General features: G+C 37.5%; 1 protein-coding gene across 1 annotated transcript; it reads left to right on the top strand.

Moving 5' to 3' along the window:
* The first annotated feature begins 2,041 nt into the window (after positions 1-2,041).
* Positions 2,042-16,210, top strand: LOC104215858 (polyadenylate-binding protein 1). The gene is made up of 6 exons (XM_009765783.2): positions 2,042-2,395; positions 2,496-2,598; positions 9,856-9,923; positions 10,944-11,135; positions 11,212-11,336; positions 15,787-16,210. Exons 1-6 carry the CDS (start codon positions 2,255-2,257, stop codon positions 15,830-15,832), a joined length of 675 nt encoding a protein of 224 aa, XP_009764085.1. The 5' UTR covers positions 2,042-2,254; the 3' UTR covers positions 15,833-16,210.
* Positions 16,211-16,905: the final 695 nt, after the last annotated feature.

The raw sequence follows: 16,905 nt of genomic DNA on the forward strand, positions 1-16,905 counted from the left end.
CCCAGCCCAACCTAGCCCAAGTTTCGTGGGCTTTTAAATTTGGTGGTCTAGGACGATCCGGCCCGTCACTTGAATGAGCCTTAAAATGGTCAGCCCAACCCAACCCTAAGAGGGCTGCGGGCTAGGGCGGGCTGACCCTTCAATTATTTTTAGAAAAAAATTTTCTTTAAATTCTTAAATATTTTTTTTGTGACATAGTCAATTAAACATGCAAACAACTTCTATTTTTTTAGAGCGTACAAAAAACTTGATATTTGACGAAGAATCTCGTAATTGAAATGCGAATTCTCTATATCTCTAGCTCTTATTTTCTAAAGTTACATGAATATTTTCTTAATATTTTTCTTTCATTTTCTTAGATTCAGAGATTTCTTCAATAAGTTTATATGCCAAGATTTTTTAATTAAGGATTAACATCATTTGCTTATTTATCATTATAGTCCATAAATTTTTTAAAATTCTTGAAATTTGATAGTGGTCAAATTTTTTTTCCTGTATATTTATAATTGATCTTTTTCTATACTGAAGAGCAGTTTAAATATTAACAATATATTAAATCAATCCAAACTGATCATTGGCCACTTAAAGTAATATTTCTTTTGAAAAAGATTATTATTGACCACCTAAAACTTTTCGAGTTCGTTATTAATTAAGCAAAAGAAAAACTAATTTTTGTCATATTACATGCATTGTCAAAAATCTAAATTCTAGTTGATATGGTAAGGTAAATGAACAATCTAGGGTTGGGGAATAGGGATTGCAGTAAATAGTTTTTTAGTTTTTACTTTTTCTAAATATAAAATATTTAATAGTTAATTTATTTGAATATAGGCCTATGCCCAACTTCGGTCAAGCTTCAAGGGCCAGCGGGCTGATTTGGTCCGGGCTTATAAGCCTCAGTTTTAAATGGGCTCAAAAAATTCTAGCCCAATCCTATCTAAGTAGCGGGCTGGGTTGGGCTGGCCTCACGGGCCAAGCCCATTTTGATGGCTCTATTTGAAACCCCTCCGCCAGTTGCCCTTCCACCGGAGAGTTGCCTTTCGTCGGTATCCATATCGTATCCATCATCGGAGCCTTGTGACCATTCCTTTTCGGCCTTCCCCTAGGCATTTTCCGGCACGGGCGCAGTAGAACACGCTAGCGTACGCTTGAAAGAGAAAACCTAGAAAGAGATTTTTTATATTTTTTATATTTGCTTGATATTATTAATCATTTACTTATAACAAAATTATTTCCTCTGCAGGTTCTGTCGAGGAAGTGGGGAAGTCCTGCGATTCGGAATAACTTTTTGTTTACTAGATGTGTTTCTAAATTTGTGTGTAATATATTAGCAAAAATGGATAATCTTTGTGTAATTAATGATCCCAGTGACCCTGCTGTAATGCCTAATTAATGAAAACATTTATCCTATTAACAAAAAAAATATTCAGATCAAGTATTATCAATTTTTTTTTCTTTCTGTACTTTTTTAGTACTACTTATTATCAGAGTAGGAGCCCGTTTGGCTTAGCTGATTTAGAACAGCTGATAAGTATTAGGTGCTGAAAAACACTTTTAAGCGCTGAAGCTGATTTAAAAAATAAGCAGTTACGTGTTTGGATAAAAGTGCTGAAATAATAATAAACAACTGAAGAACTGGGTATACAAAAAGTTTTGTTTTAAAAAAAAGTATTTTAGGGATAGAATAGTAAATATTTTAGTCAAACCTAAAGTGCTTATAAGCTGAAATTTGATAAGTTGGGGGAGACCAACTTATGACTTTTGGCTTATTTTTGGCTCATAAGCACTTAACTTATAAACACTTTTAATTTTACCAAATATAAATAAACTAAAAAGTGCTTGTTAAGCCAGTTTGACCAACTTATAAGCTTAGCCAAACATCGGTAGATCGTGAACCAACTCAACCAAATTGGTTTATTACTTCCGGCTTCCGATGGGCAATTTTCCTTGTTGCACCATAATAAGTTGTCACTTGTCACTGACACCTAACCCAAATCCACACACCCATTATATTGAATAGTCATAGTAAATGATATAAAACGACAGTTAACTTCAACTTATCATCCTCTCCGTCGATCACCGACCGACTTATTCCCCCCAAATTCCCTATTTCCTCCTTTCTCCAATCCGCGTATTTGAAAACCTAGAAAATCAATCGCAGCAAAATTTCACTCGGCCCCCGCGCTGTGCCGTGCCGTGCCGCCCGCATTCAACAGAATTAAACGCTGCGTTATATACACTTAAAAGAGAGGAGATGGAGCACCAGGAGAATGAATACGAGGAGCATGAGCACGAGGTTTACGGAGGAGACATACCCGATGAAGAAGGAGAGATGGATGCCGAGTATGATGAAACATCTGCAGCCGCTGAGTCCGAGGATGACCCAAATGCTAAGGTTGTTAGCATCACTTCATTTTATCTTTTTTCTTTTTATTTTTTTTCGTTTTACTGGTATTTAAGGTGTGTGTAATAACCGTCATTTATTTATCCTACAGGAATTAGAAAATATGAAGAAGAGATTGAAGGAGATAGAGGATGAAGCAGGCGCTCTTCGTGAAATGCAGGCCAAGGTCGAGAAAGAGATGGGCTCTGCACAAGGTTTTACTCATCTGAATATCACAATTCTGTAAATTTGGCAGTGCCTCTGTCTGTTCTTTTGCAATACTGTGCAATATTGACACCTCTGAAAGGTCCAATCGGAACTTATATTAGAGTCATCCATTGGTCTTCGCAGCACCAGGTCTGTGATATGTGGATCAGATCTATAATCTGCGGTGTCTTTTTTCATTGTCTTTTTCTTTAAAGTTCAGACTTTTTTTGTCCCTGTAAGTAGTGGCTTATACTCTTTTTTTATGAAATAAAATAAAAAAAAAGGAAAACAGTATAATGGCTTATACTCTTTAAGGTCTTATGGCGGTGATGAGAAAGAGTGAATATTCTCATGAAAAATATCCTTCTAATGAAAAATTTCGTTTGCAAGAGGTAGAAGCATAAAGGTGGTTAGGACTTAGGAGTATTTGCAGTGGACTATGTATGTGGTTTTAGCATAGCATGTATTGCTGATGCTCGTACAGCCTAACTTTGCATTGCTTTTTTTTTTGCTCTAGTAAGACTAAGCTGAGCATACTGGCGAAATTTATCGGATTATTCGATTTACTCTGTCCTTATGTTACTTGCAAGAGTTTTATACTAGGCAAGTTAGTTTCCATTCTCTCAATTGCTGACTGTTTGTGACGTATTGTTAGGTTTGATAGAAAAAATCATCTTGATTTCAGACTCAAAAGATCTTCTCAAATTCGGAATAAAAAATTTCCTTTAAGTTGGCATTATAAAAGACCTTGGAAGGGGGAAACGGTACAATAACAACAACATACCCAGGGTATTCCCACAAGTGGAGTGTAGGGAGGATGGTGTGTATGCAGACATTACCCCTATCTTGTGCAAGTAGAGAGGTTCAAAGATGAAAGAAAACGTGAAAGAAAGAATCTTCTAAAAAAAGCGAAAGATAGACGAAAATACAAGTGTTTAGCATTGTGGTGAAGAAAATTTGAGCCAAGTGCACTGGTCTATCGCTGAGATGCAAGTTTCAAAGTTTCGGATGAAACCTCCATCAGTGGTTTCCTAATAAGGTGATCAGCAAAGGAACAATGGTCTGTTCATAGTTATTTTGACTTTGGGTACATCATTTTGGGGAGGCTGCTTTTGTGAAGTTTTCGCTAGAGCTTGATGCCTTGATCTGGTTCCTGCTGCCTTTGACTGTAGTCCCTCTGAAATATGTTATTAAGGTACTAATTGGTATCAGTTCACAGTTTCCCAAAACATAGCTCAGTTGAACCAAGTCACAGTAGAATCATAAGTATGTCTGATTTATGCAATATAATAAATAAATTGAATATACTCATTTTAATTTTTAAACTTCGTTTTCCTTTGTTTTTTTAATTAAATCGTGGGGTTGACTCTCGTTCATGTGCCCTTTTTTCAGGGAAGGGGGAGAGGGCAAGTTATAGTAATGGGTTAACACTTGCCTAGTAGAAGATGCCAGTTTATGAGATGCAATTTAAATTTTCTACCTTATCAGATAAATGAGATGCAAAATCAGTTTGCTTTATCACTAACAGTTTGTGCTTCTAGAGCAATGTAAGCATTTCATCTATAGAATATTGGTTTTTCTAAGTCTTATTATCATTCATTAAAAATATAAATGAGTTGAAGTAAAATCAAGTTTGGAAGAATACTTGGTATTCATCACTTATGAAGTGTAAACATAACAAGTTTGAGTTATACTTACTTATTAGTATATTAGCTTTAGATGGTTTAGTTTCCTAATTTGAATTCTGTTCAGGAGAACTCAATATTAATATATGATTTCTTTGGAGGAAAGGTAAGTATTTATTCATGGAGCAACACCAAGTCCGTGCTAGAAACTGTACAAGTACACTGTGATCAACTTTTTCCTTCCTACTATAACAACAACAACAAACCCAGTGAAATTCCACAAGTGGGGTTTGGGGAGGGTAGTGTGTACGCAGACCTTACCCCTACCTTATGAAGGTAGAGAGACTGTTTCCGAAAGACCCTCGGCTCAAAGCAGTCTATAAAGTCCAAAAGAGTATCAAGATGATTTACATTTTTTTAAGTTACACCAAAATGCCAACAATTTTAAGCATGTATATTTTACACAATGCGTTGCAATTGCCTTCCCTTCAAAACATCCTGAGTTTCTTTCCTTCCAAATTGTCCACATTATGCATAATGGAACAGTGTTCACAATGTCGTTAGTTGTTTCCTAGTCATTTGACTTCTCCAGCTGCTTAGGACCTCCTTCAGATGCTAGTGATGAATTTTATCGGGTTTCAAATATTCAACCGTCAATATGCTTGAAAAAAAGTGCAAAAGTTATCTGATTGATTAAGCAGCTCAGAAAGCTCTAAGAAATATTATCAAATAAAGCCACCAAATTCAGACTTCAAGATTTGACGGTAAGAAACCCTAGCTTGACTTTTGACAAGTATCAGTTAATACATTCTGATTTTATTTTCTGATGGTTAGACAACTTCGTTAATTTTAATCAAGCACGGTCTCCTTAAATATGTTGTGCTTAAGCTAGGTCGCCGTAAGGAAGAAAATTAAGTTTCATGATTAATGTAGTTTATCCGTGGATACACTACACTTGGAAGGTTTTATATATTAATTGTAAGGCTCAAAAACTTGTCAAAATTGTATTGTAGTTTTTGACCTCTCAATCTTCTTCAAACAAATTTTTTGACGTCTCAATTCATTTGGTTTTGGTTTTAAAAAGTTTTTATTTGCAGAGTTAACACTTCCCATTTTTGTTGGAGAAGATTGTTTGAGTATGCAAGCCAGTTATTGCTAAATGAAAACAAAGTAGTGCTACAAAATGATTGGGATTGTATCTCTCTGCTGCAATTGTAGGTAGGCAACTCTTGGTTGCAATTAATGTAGTTTATTCATGGACACTCTACACTTGGAAGGTTTTAATATATTAATTCAAAGGCTCAAAGCCTTGTCAAAATTGTATTGTATTTTTTGATGTCTCAATCTTCTTCAAACAAAGTTTTTTTACGTCTCATTTCATTTGGTTTAGGTTTTAAAGAGTGGTTAGTTGCAGAATTATTACACTTTCCATTTTTGTTGGAGAAGATTGTTTGAGTATGCGAGCCAGTTATTGGTAAATGAAAACAAAGTACTGCTACAAAGTGATTGGGATTGTATCTCTCTGCTGCAATTGTGGGCAGGCAACTCTTGGTTGCAATTAACTTTATGGATTCGCTAAAGTTAGTTTTTGCTTTGTTTAGTCAAGCAATGGTTATTGCTTCAATTTTGTTAATGGGCCTTAGGACCTGAATGAATCCACTCACTTATATCGATTATATTTAGATAAGAATCCGACTTAACCAAAAGCTAAAAGAAAAAAAAAGAAACAAATTTAAATAAGAATCCAACTAAACCTTTAAATACCTTTTACCTCTGTCTAATGTATGTCATCATTTCCTCAAGAGTTGTTGGGATGTCCACTCGAGGAGCAAGATGAATATTACGAAGGTAGTGCTTGTTGTAGGAAAAAGATAGCTACATGGTATTCAGGTGCAGCAACAAGCAAAAGTAGTGGTTGTGAGGGTTTTTTTCCTTAAGATTAGAGTAACTGGTCATATTTTTGTTTTTTTATTGTATTTTCAGAATGTAATAGAGTTTTTTTTTTGCTAATTGTTGAAAACCCATTAATCAAGGACAAAAGCTTTTTGGTCCTGATAATGTGATTGCCACAATTTTGAAGCTCATTATGGCATCGAAGTCCTTTTATTCCCAAACCTCAAGGCTTTTCCCAGCTTTTGATTAACTATCTAAGAGAGGCAAATCATTGACTCCATCTGGAGAAAGCTCTGTAATGGTAAGGGTGTGACCAGCACAAAAAAAAGAAAAAGAAATATTATTGCTCAAAACATGGAAAAGAAAACACGGACTAGGTATCACAGCGGACTTCTCTTACCCCAACTGTCATGCTTCTGTTCATCTTCAAAGATTAACAGTTGGCTGAATACCGGAAGAAGGATCATTTTGGGTTGCCTTGTCTTGGTCTCTCATTAGTGCAAGTGATATGTGGTTGGATCTTCATAAGAAAGTTCTACATGGTTGGAAAATGTGCATTTCTGATACCTACTAACTAAGTATCTTCCTGATCAATGTTTAAGATGTACTAAGCTTATTTCCCTCCGTTCAATCATTTTCCCAAAGTTGCTCTTGAACTGCTTATGGAAACAAATGAAAAGATTGGCTTACCTTATTCACGATTGATCTTCTTTCTTAATTGGGAACAAATTCCACGTAGCTTCAGCTTAGACTCTCTTTTTGTTGCATAGTTAGAGTCTTTCTAGACATTCTTCTACATGATTTCCGGGAGTCTGAGTTTTGAGGGGTTGTATCTATGATTGGATTTACAAATCTTTCTTGTACCGAAGTCTGTTTGAGTTGCTTCTTACTGCGCAGGCGGTTGTCCAATGGATCTAAAACTTCAGAGTTCAGAATGATATCATACGCTCTTTTCTTCTCAAACTTGGGGTTATCTTAATATATTACTGGTACTTGAATATTTTTGCCAATATGTAATAATATTGAAATATTGTTGTTTGGGAACAGACCTCATGATACCGAACCAGGTAGACACAGTTAGCACAGTAATAGCTGTGGATTTTTTTCTGTTACCTTACTCGAAAAGGAAAAAAAATAGCTGTGGAATTTTTACAATAACTAGTTATGAGATTTCCTCCTGCATTTCAGCGATGGGACAAGTTATTCTTGCATTGCGGAAAAAAATGTTATTTTGAATAATGATTCTATTCCTCCGGTATTGGTTATGTTATGAGGAGCTTGGCTCAACGAATGAACTAGTGTAATATATTGGTGAACGAATCATGTTACATAAATCCCAATAGTTATCTTCAGGTACAATTTTAGTTATATGACAAAGTTATCTACATGCACAAATTAGTATTTATTTCAATTTTCGTGTTTGTTATTAATAGAATTTGACTTTAAGTACCTTCATGCCAAATAAACCCTGACACATCTCCTTTTTATTATTAAATGGCTTTGACCACTTATTTTCCCCTGGATAATCTGATTTCTTCTTAAAGATTTTTCCGTTACATCTTCATTTCTGTCACCCTATTTTAGTTGGATGTTCTTGTTGGACAGCTAAACCTCGGTGTCTAGGTTGGCTTCCTTCATTTGTTCTTTCCAATCACCTATAAGACAAGATAACTTGCAGCAAGATGACTGGAGAAGTTCGCTGTTTTGAACCAAAATGGTCTTTGTGGTCGATTCCTGCACCTGAGAGTGGGCTATCATTTCTTTTTCTTCTTTTTCCTTTTTTGCACTCGGATCCTTTAATTTCAGATTTATCTAGAAAAAGAAAATCCATTTCAAGGTGAAAATGGTTGATTGTTTGTTCTTCTTTCTTTGATTTATTGCTGTCATTGGCATTGGTTTCTTTTTGCCTTTCTCCTTATTTGTGTCTGTTATCTGTATCCATCCCGTAATCGGCATTTTCTAGATATAACGCATCCTCTTTCAGAAATTCTTTTAGGTGCCAATTTCTTGTCACTCGCTTGTCATTTGGTCGGGGTTCCTTTTTTTTTGGGCCTTTTTTCCTTTTTTGTGTCTATTAGCTATATCCTTCCTGTAATCGGCATGATTCAGTATATCTAGCCCATCCTCATATGGAAATTCTTTTAGGTGCTAATTTCTTGTTGGACAGACTAGCTTGTCATTTGACTTATGAAGAAAAATAACTATCGTTTGGCCCTTGAATTTAGTTAAATTGCGTCTATTTCTTGGAGATACAATGCGATTCTGGTCTATTGTAAATGGGAAATTGGGCTTCAGCGATTAGGTATCTAGAGTATTTGACATATGCAAAGGGAAAGAAATTAATTATATCAACCTAGTACTCCCTCGGTTTCAATTTATGTGAACCTATATTCTTTTTAGTCCGTGCCAAAAAGATTGACTCCTTTCCATATTTGGAAACAATTTACCTTTATGCAATGATTTATAGCCACACAAAATATATGTGCCTCATTTTACACCACAAGTTTCAAAAGTCTTCTTTGTTTTCTTAAACTTCGTGCCTAGTCAAATAGGTTCACATAAATTGAAACGAAGGGAGTAGATAATAAGCACAATTTTGGCTTGCATTAGCTGTCCATTAAAATTAGGAAAATGGGAAATGGGGATGCTTTTAATGTAAGTAATTTTATTATTTCGTAGCTCGTTTCATGGGGATTATATGAGAAAGTGCGACCAGAAGTCATTATTTTGTTGCTTTAAGTGCAAGCAATGGGAAGCACATTTGTTGCCTCATGTCTGAAGCACTGCGCTTTATACAGAGGCGCAAAGTGATCCCAGCTAAAAGTAGTTGATTCTTTGAATCTGACAATAAAAAGAAAAAGCATGTCGGTATGCTTTTAACATTTTTCATCATTTTCTTCTTCTTGAGGTTTTGCACATGTTTAACTGCTGTGATGGATTTAAAAAAAACCTACTATTTCTGTTTCTCTACTTTTGATTTACATCTTTATTCTTCTTTTTCCTTTTTAAACGATGCATCTTTTGTCTTCTTTTAGTGGCGTGAGTCTTTTTCTTCCCAACTTCTAATATCCTCCTCATTTACTCCCTTAGTACATTTATTAGAGTAATTAATACGAAAGTGAGCGTTGCAAATTATTTCTTTTTCTTATGGTTGATCATTTGCAAATTGAAAATAATAAAGTTGAAGTTATTTTTGTATGCCCCTGTTGACATTACATGTTAATGATGTTTGATTTGAATTGTTGGATTAATATTGTCATTATTGTACACTGGGTGTAGAATTTGTGATTATAATTGTGATTTGATATTATGAGTACATTCATATATGTTGCATAATTTTTCTGTTTCAATAATGAGCGCTTCACTTCAAACAAGTGTGAGTGTTGCTTCTTTCCATTTGCTTGAAGCCCCATAAGCCTTGTTGCATTTGTCTTTTCGCTTTAAAAACATGAGTGGAAGTTTAGGGTGCTTCTGAAGGTCTCTGGACTCTCTGCCTCATAGAAGAGCAGTGAACGTGTTTAGGTTATCCTAGGTTTTGGACTTTCGGTTTTGAAGAGAGTGTGTGTGTATAATTTTTCCTTTAATACAACCCCCACCCTCCCAGAAAACAAGGGAAATCCTATCAATCTTCTGTTATTTCTATGTTCAAAATGTATCTAAATGTTAGATTTGAAGTAACGAGATACAAATCGTCAAACTTATGGGGTGTTTGTTGTTCGTCAATTGTGCTTCTGTGCATGTGTGCAGATCCAACTGCGTCTGCTAGTCAGGCTGAAAAGGAGGAGGTGGATGCGCGATCCATATATGTCGGTAATGTGAGATTTATAGCCTTTACCTTGGTCAACATGTAAATTTGTTTTTTCCTGTCTGATGGATTTCTCCTAATAGCTTCATCCTGCTTGTCGCAAGGCTTATATTGTGTTAATCAATGACAGGACTTCATTTATAATTCAACCTTATCTGATGACTTGCTTTCGATTTTAATCCAATGACAGAAACTGCAGATTACTTCATTGCTCTTTTGTATAGCTTTTTTCCCCTCTATGTTGCATTATTAGTTGTTCTTTAACAGTGGCTTTTTTGCTCTTCTATTTGTTCTTTTACCTTTTGTTTTCTGTTTTGCCTTCTCGGTTTTGCTCTTGTAGCCTGAGCTTTCAATTTGTTGTGTGCAGAAGAATGAAAACTTGGGATAAGTTTGTGCAGAATAGCATGACTCTTCTTTTATAATCTAGGTTGGCAAAAGCTTTGAGAAATTGCATACATGGTTTATACATTTGACATTTTCTTCAGAGAGACCAGGAAAAATCTCTGTGATTTGAAGGATCTTATTTCGTATAATGAACTTGTAGATTTTTAAAAGCAACTATTGGATTCCTAGTGTATGTCAAGATAAGTCAGCACCTTGGATTGCTTGTTCTGATGTTTCACTTTCTAGATTAGTTGCTGCATCTCGCCGTTATTTTGATTTGCTGTATTGACCAGAGCTAACCTCACATTAAGTCATTAACAAGCAAAAGAACAAGATATTGTTCTCTGCACATCTTACAAAAGTAACACTAATCAACAACAACATACCCAGTGTAGTCCCACAGGTGGGAAAAAGTAACACTAATCATGTTAGTTAAGGACATCTAAGAAGCCCCTCATGGTTGGTCTTTGGATGTAGTTTGATATTTGCAATGCTATATTCGTTTTACTCCCTATATTGCTCAAGCTCTTGGGACCGGATATCTGAAGGGAGGCAAGTCCCCGCCCCCTCAACCCCCTCTTACCTGTCTCTTGTGAAAATGATAGCAGAATTATCATTTGAATTGCCTTTTTCATTTCAACTTCAGGTAGATTACGCTTGCACACCTGAGGAAGTGCAGCAACATTTTCAATCTTGTGGTACTGTAAACAGGGTAACTATCCTGACTGACAAGTTTGGCCAGCCGAAAGGCTATGCTTATGTCGAATTTGTCGAAGTTGAGGCTGTTCAAAACGCACTTCTGCTAAACGAATCAGAGCTTCATGGCCGGCAGTTGAAGGTCCATAACAATCCTCAATCTTTTGTTCGCTGTTTCACTTTCTAGACGTTCTACCACTGTATTCTTTGTCATGTAGGTATCTGCTAAGCGGACAAATGTTCCTGGTTTGAAGCAATTTCGAGGAAGGCGATTCAACCCTTATGCAGGATTTCGCCCTCGCCGGCCATTCATGCCTGGTGCTCCAGTCTTTCCACCTTTTGGGTAATTAATGATGATGCTATCCCTCGTAGAACATTTATTTTGTTGTGCCCAAATAAAAAGATATCCAAATGGAACTATAGATGCTGCTTCTATATTCTACCATCTAGTGCTTGAAGCTGCTTCTATGTTCTACCATCGTGCTTGAGAGAACTCCCTTACCCTCGGGTTTTCTTCCTACTTTTCGTTTTCCCCAGAGGCGAGGTTTTGAGTTACGTAACTTGAACTTTTGTTTTCATGGCTATTTGCTGTTTAGACGGTTTTACCAATGCAGAGTGATACTGTTTTACTGTTACATGGGGCAATTTCTTTTTTCCTGTTTCTTTTCTTTTTGTTTTGTCTTAGGGGTTAGGGGAGGCCTAAAAGAGGCATATCAAGATATGAGCAGTTCATAGTACATCTTGCCACCATAGATGCTAGATGAGCTACGAAATCATGAAAAAAGTTCAAGGAATTTTCAACACTAAGAATATGCAAGTGGCTTACATGAAGGGTACGGTCGGTGGTTTTGTATTTGGGGGAAAAGCTAGAAGTATCTTAACAAATGGGTTGCAAAAACATTTTATGTTCTTGATCTTTCTTTCAAGTACAACTTTCCCTTCTCTCCTCCAACCCAAAAAGAAAAGGCCTCATATTATTTACTTATCCAGAATAAAGTGGATCTTTGCTCGACCACTCTTTTGGGGCAAGACATCTTTGACTAATCTCTAGAATCAGGAGCAAAGAGATGCTGGGGACAGAGATCCGAGCAGTTTCCATCCTGACCATAATACTGCCGTCCCGACCCTTGTCACTCCTGCAAATATTGGGAGATAATGCTCTGCTTATCTCCTTCTTACTCTTGAAATTTTGTTTAAATTCTAGTAATCCTGTCAGTTGCAACTTCATCTGTTATTTATCTCGCTCTGTCTATACAATAACATCAACAAACCCAATGTAATGCCACAAGTGAGGTCTAGGGAGCGTAGAGTGTACGCAAATCTTATCCCAACCTAGTGAGGGTAGAGAGACTGTTTCCGATAGACCCTCGGCTCAAGGAAAGATGAAAAAGAGGTAATAGCAGCAAGCAGTAACAACACGATAATAGATTAACCGAAGCGAAGAAGATACAACAGGGATAAGAATAAGAAACAGAAACAAAGTAAAAGAAAACTAAGCATAAGAAAATACAAGAGCAATACTTGTACTACCGGTATGGAAAAGAAATACGCTCAACTACCTATTAACCAGCTACCCGAATCCTCGACCGCCACCCCTTCTATCAGGGGTCATATCCTCGGTAGGCTGAAGCTACGTCATGTCTTGCCTAATCACCTCCACTCAATACTTCTTTGGCCTACCTCTACTTCTCATACCCACCAAGGCCAACCTCTCACATTTCCTTACTGGGGCAGCTGTGCCCTCCTTTTCACATGCCCGAACCATCTTAACTTCACTTCCCACATCTTGTTCTTCATGGAGGCCATTCCCACTGTCCTGAATATCTTCATTTCTAATCTTATCTCTCCTAGCATGCCTACACATCCATCTTAGCATTCTCATTCTGCCACTTTCATCTCTTGGACATGGGATTTCTTGACTGGCTAACACTCTGCCTCATACAATATAGTCGACCTAACCACCGCTTTGTAAAATTTACCTTCAAGTCTTGGTGCTATTTCGCTTTGTCAATGTTGATATTAAGTACGCTTGGATCCTTAAGGCTTTTATGACCAGAACCTTTTTTTGAAGGAAGTCAAGTTGAATGTCAAGTGGTCCCCCAACTTGGATATGACCTATTCTGAATGCCCTATGGGTGTGCATGTCCACATAATCTACTTGACACACGTTTGTCTGAATTAAACAGTTGTTTTCCTTTACCCCTACCTTCCTGAGCAGTAGTCCAGAGTTCCTTGCCTCGAAATAAAATGGAATCATGGGTTGTACTTGGTTTGCTGCATTTTTAGGCTTAATGCATATGGTGTATGTTGACCTATACATAGTGCATATGGTGTTCATTGACTCAGAGAAGACATATGACAAGGTCTCTAGGGACGTCCTTTGGAGGTGTCTGGAGGTGAAAGGTGTGCCGGTGGCTTACATTAGGGCGATACACCAAGGATCTGCGCTCAGCCTGTTCTTATTTGCTCTGGCGATGGACGCACTAACACACCATATCCAAGGAGAGGTGCCATGGTGTATGTTGTTTGTTGGTGATATAGTTCTAATTGATGAGACACGAGGTGGCGTTAATGGAAGACGGGAGATACGGAGGCAGGCCCTGGAGTCTAAAGGTTTCAAGTTGAGTAGGACTAAGACGGAATATGTGGATTGTAAGTTCAGCGACGTGACGGGGGAAGAGGATGTGGAAGTCAGGCTTGACTCACAGGTCATCTTCAAGAGAGAAAGTTTTAAGTACTTAGGGTCAATTATCCAGGGAGATGGGGAGATCGACGGGGATGTTATGCACCATATTGGGGTAGGGTGGATGAAATAGAGGTCAGCGTCTGGAGTTCTGTGTGACAAGAAGGTGCCACAAAACTCAAAGGTAAGTTTTATAGAGCGGTGGTTAGACCGGCCATGTTGTATGGAGCTGAGTGTTGGCCAGTCAAGAATTCACATATCCAGAAGATGAAAGTAGCAGAAATGAGGATGTTGAGATGGATGTGTGGGCACACTAGGCTGCATAAGATTCAGAATGAAGATATTCGGGAGAGGGTGGGCGTGGCTCCCCTGGACGACAAGATGCGGGAAGCGCGGCTTAGATGGTTCGGACACGTGCGGAGGAGAGCCTAGATGCACCGGTTAGGAGGTGTGAACGGTTGACTTTGGCAGGTACGAGAAGAGGCAGAGGGCGACTTAAGAAGTATTGGGGCGAGGTGATCAGGCAGGACATGGTGCGGCTTCAGATTTCTGAGGACATGGCTCTTGATAGGAACATGTGGAGGTCGAGCATTAGGGTGGTAGGCTAGGGGATAGTCGAGAGTTCCTCCCTCTTTGTACCGGATAGTCTGATAGAGTTTTGTTTAGGTTTGTTAGCGGTCTATGTTGTGTTCACATTGTTGTTTTGCATAGTTTGTGGTATTATCCTTTTACTTATTCGTTGTTATTTTTCTTTCTGGCATCTTTTGTTGTTATGCCTTTTCTCTTGTTTCTTTTCTGATATTATTGTCTCTCCTATTGAGCCGGGAGTCTTCCGGAAATAGCCTCTCTACCCTTTTCGGGGTAAGGGTAAGGTCTGCGTACACTCCACTCTCCCCATACCCCACTAGTGGGATTTTACCGGGTATGTTGTTGTTGTAAATATTTGTTGGTTATAGTTTTGTTCAATTGAATTTTTCTATTTATTCTATAAGTATTCCTGATAGGCTGGTCCTAATCTTTTTAATATCAAAGAGAACTGAAATTGGTTGGATGCTTTATGCCTTCCTGAACACGGAGCTGGAACTTCCCGGGATTTAATGGAAGAGTAAGAGACGTTTTACTTTCTGAGTCACCCACCAATTTACTTGTGTGAGGTTCATGTAAAACTTGACTAGTGAATGCTTGGTCCGACTTTGTTAGTTCCAATATTTTATCTCAGTCCAACCAAATTTCAATCTCGCCCCTTTAGTATTAAAATTTCTGGGGAGGAACCATAGCCGCTCCAACTTATCAGAAGAAGGCCTTTCATTGCACACTCACATCAAATATCAACCTTCAAATTTTGAACTACTCATCCTCTTACTGGCCTTTAGTTTTTTTTGTCTCTTTGGATTCCTATCTCTTCACCTCCTTTTCTGTATTCTAACTTCTTATGCGACCCACAAATGATTCACGCTCCCACTTTGCTGTAGAAGCTCAGTACTGCAATAAAAATTTGGGCCACCCACCACAAGGATTTTGAATATTGAAGATGAGTGGAAAAGATGCTTATGGGAAGGCTTTTAGGTAAAAATGAAGGGGTCAACGGATCAATGGTAGTAACAGTGATAGGACCTTAGGATCTTTGCTCTTTTGAAGTCTTTTTTGGATGAGGATGAAGGAAAATATCTAGATTTGTATAGTGGGATTAATTTGAACCAGAGAAGGGCAGAAGGATGGAAGAATATTTCTGTTTTTCCAAAAGCATATCTGATAGATTTTTTGTAAGTGGGATCCAGCATTCCATGTGTTAAGTTTTAAAAGGAGCCTCACACAAGTAGTATTTGATGTCTGTCACAAAAATAAAATCTGGAAGGGTAAATCTTCAAATATTTATTGATCTGGATAATAGTACTCCTAATTAGCATGCTCTCGTTTCCTCCTTGGCTCTTCACTATGTAAAGCTACAATAGTAAATAGTTTTGTGGTTTTTACTTTCTTTTGTTTTTGTGTTCACTGCCATGGTCATGTTTTGCCTTCTCATGATCCAACTGCTGCTTCTTGATGATTACATCAAACTTCTGGTAATTGATTTAAATTGAAAAGTGTTCTGTTATTTTCTCATTTGCAGAAGGATTCCAAGGTTCAGACGCCCCACCCGCTACAGGCCATACTAGTGGATTTTAGTCCGGACTGCATGGCCTTCCCGAGGAAAGCATGGGGCTCCCATAGTGAGAGACGTGTCTCCTTGTTACTCTCTTTGGTTTCCTTTGGGAGTGCAAAGGATGTTATAGTTCAAATTTCCTGTACCATTTAAGTTAAAGGGGCTGACATAAGTTTCAGCTTTGTCGAACATGCTTTAGGTTTGTGGGGACACAGAAGTTGTTTCTATTACTGGCTTGCTCAGGTGACATGCCTTTGGGCAGCAAAAGGGAAAAGCAAACGGACAGATATTTGTTGTAGGTGGTTATACTCTTTGAATTATGTCCCCTGATTTGACGGGGGAACTAAAGGTGTGTTTTAAGTTTGACGGGCATATAGCTCCTATACCCAAACCCCCTGGCAGGCTGGCACCCTTTCCCCATTTCTGCATGCATTGCCATTATGATCTAAATTAGAAAACAAAAATGGGAAGAAACTGAAGTATGCGTTTTAGTGTTCCAAAAGTTGAAAGTTGCTGAGAAAATAATCGGTTTCGTTTTCATCGACTGCAAACGAGGTACTTAATCTCTATAAACACTACAGACGGTGAGATTGATTCTAACTTCCAATTTACATACTCATTCCCCCAACTTTCCGGTGCTTCAGGATGAGTTCTCTTTTTGCTGTGTTGCTTCCACCGTAGACTTCATTATATGCTGATAAATAAACCTCGTTGTATGCATGTGATTCGTCATATTACAATATTCAAACCCCCCCAAAAAAAAGGAAATTTGGAAAAAAGAAATAGAAAAGTTAATCTCAAATTTTCCCTGTTTCTGTCCATGGTAGTATTCGACGTGCATCTTAAAGGGCAACTCTAGTGTTTGTGTGTGTTAGTGGTCTCAAAATGGATAAAAAATAGCTATCTATCCATATTATACATTAAAATATGAGTTGGAATGAATTTTTTAGAAGTTGGTCAAATTTGAATAAGATTCATATTGTCCACTTAAATATGTATACTTAATGGATAACTAATGTGTTTAATATTTACATTTTCAAAGATTCAAACGGGGAGTTCCTCAAATTTGAGAGACCGAAAATTCTC

This window comes from Nicotiana sylvestris, chromosome 3 (genome assembly GCF_000393655.2).
Source record: "Nicotiana sylvestris chromosome 3, ASM39365v2, whole genome shotgun sequence".
NCBI classification, from domain to species: Eukaryota; Viridiplantae; Streptophyta; class Magnoliopsida; order Solanales; family Solanaceae; genus Nicotiana; species Nicotiana sylvestris.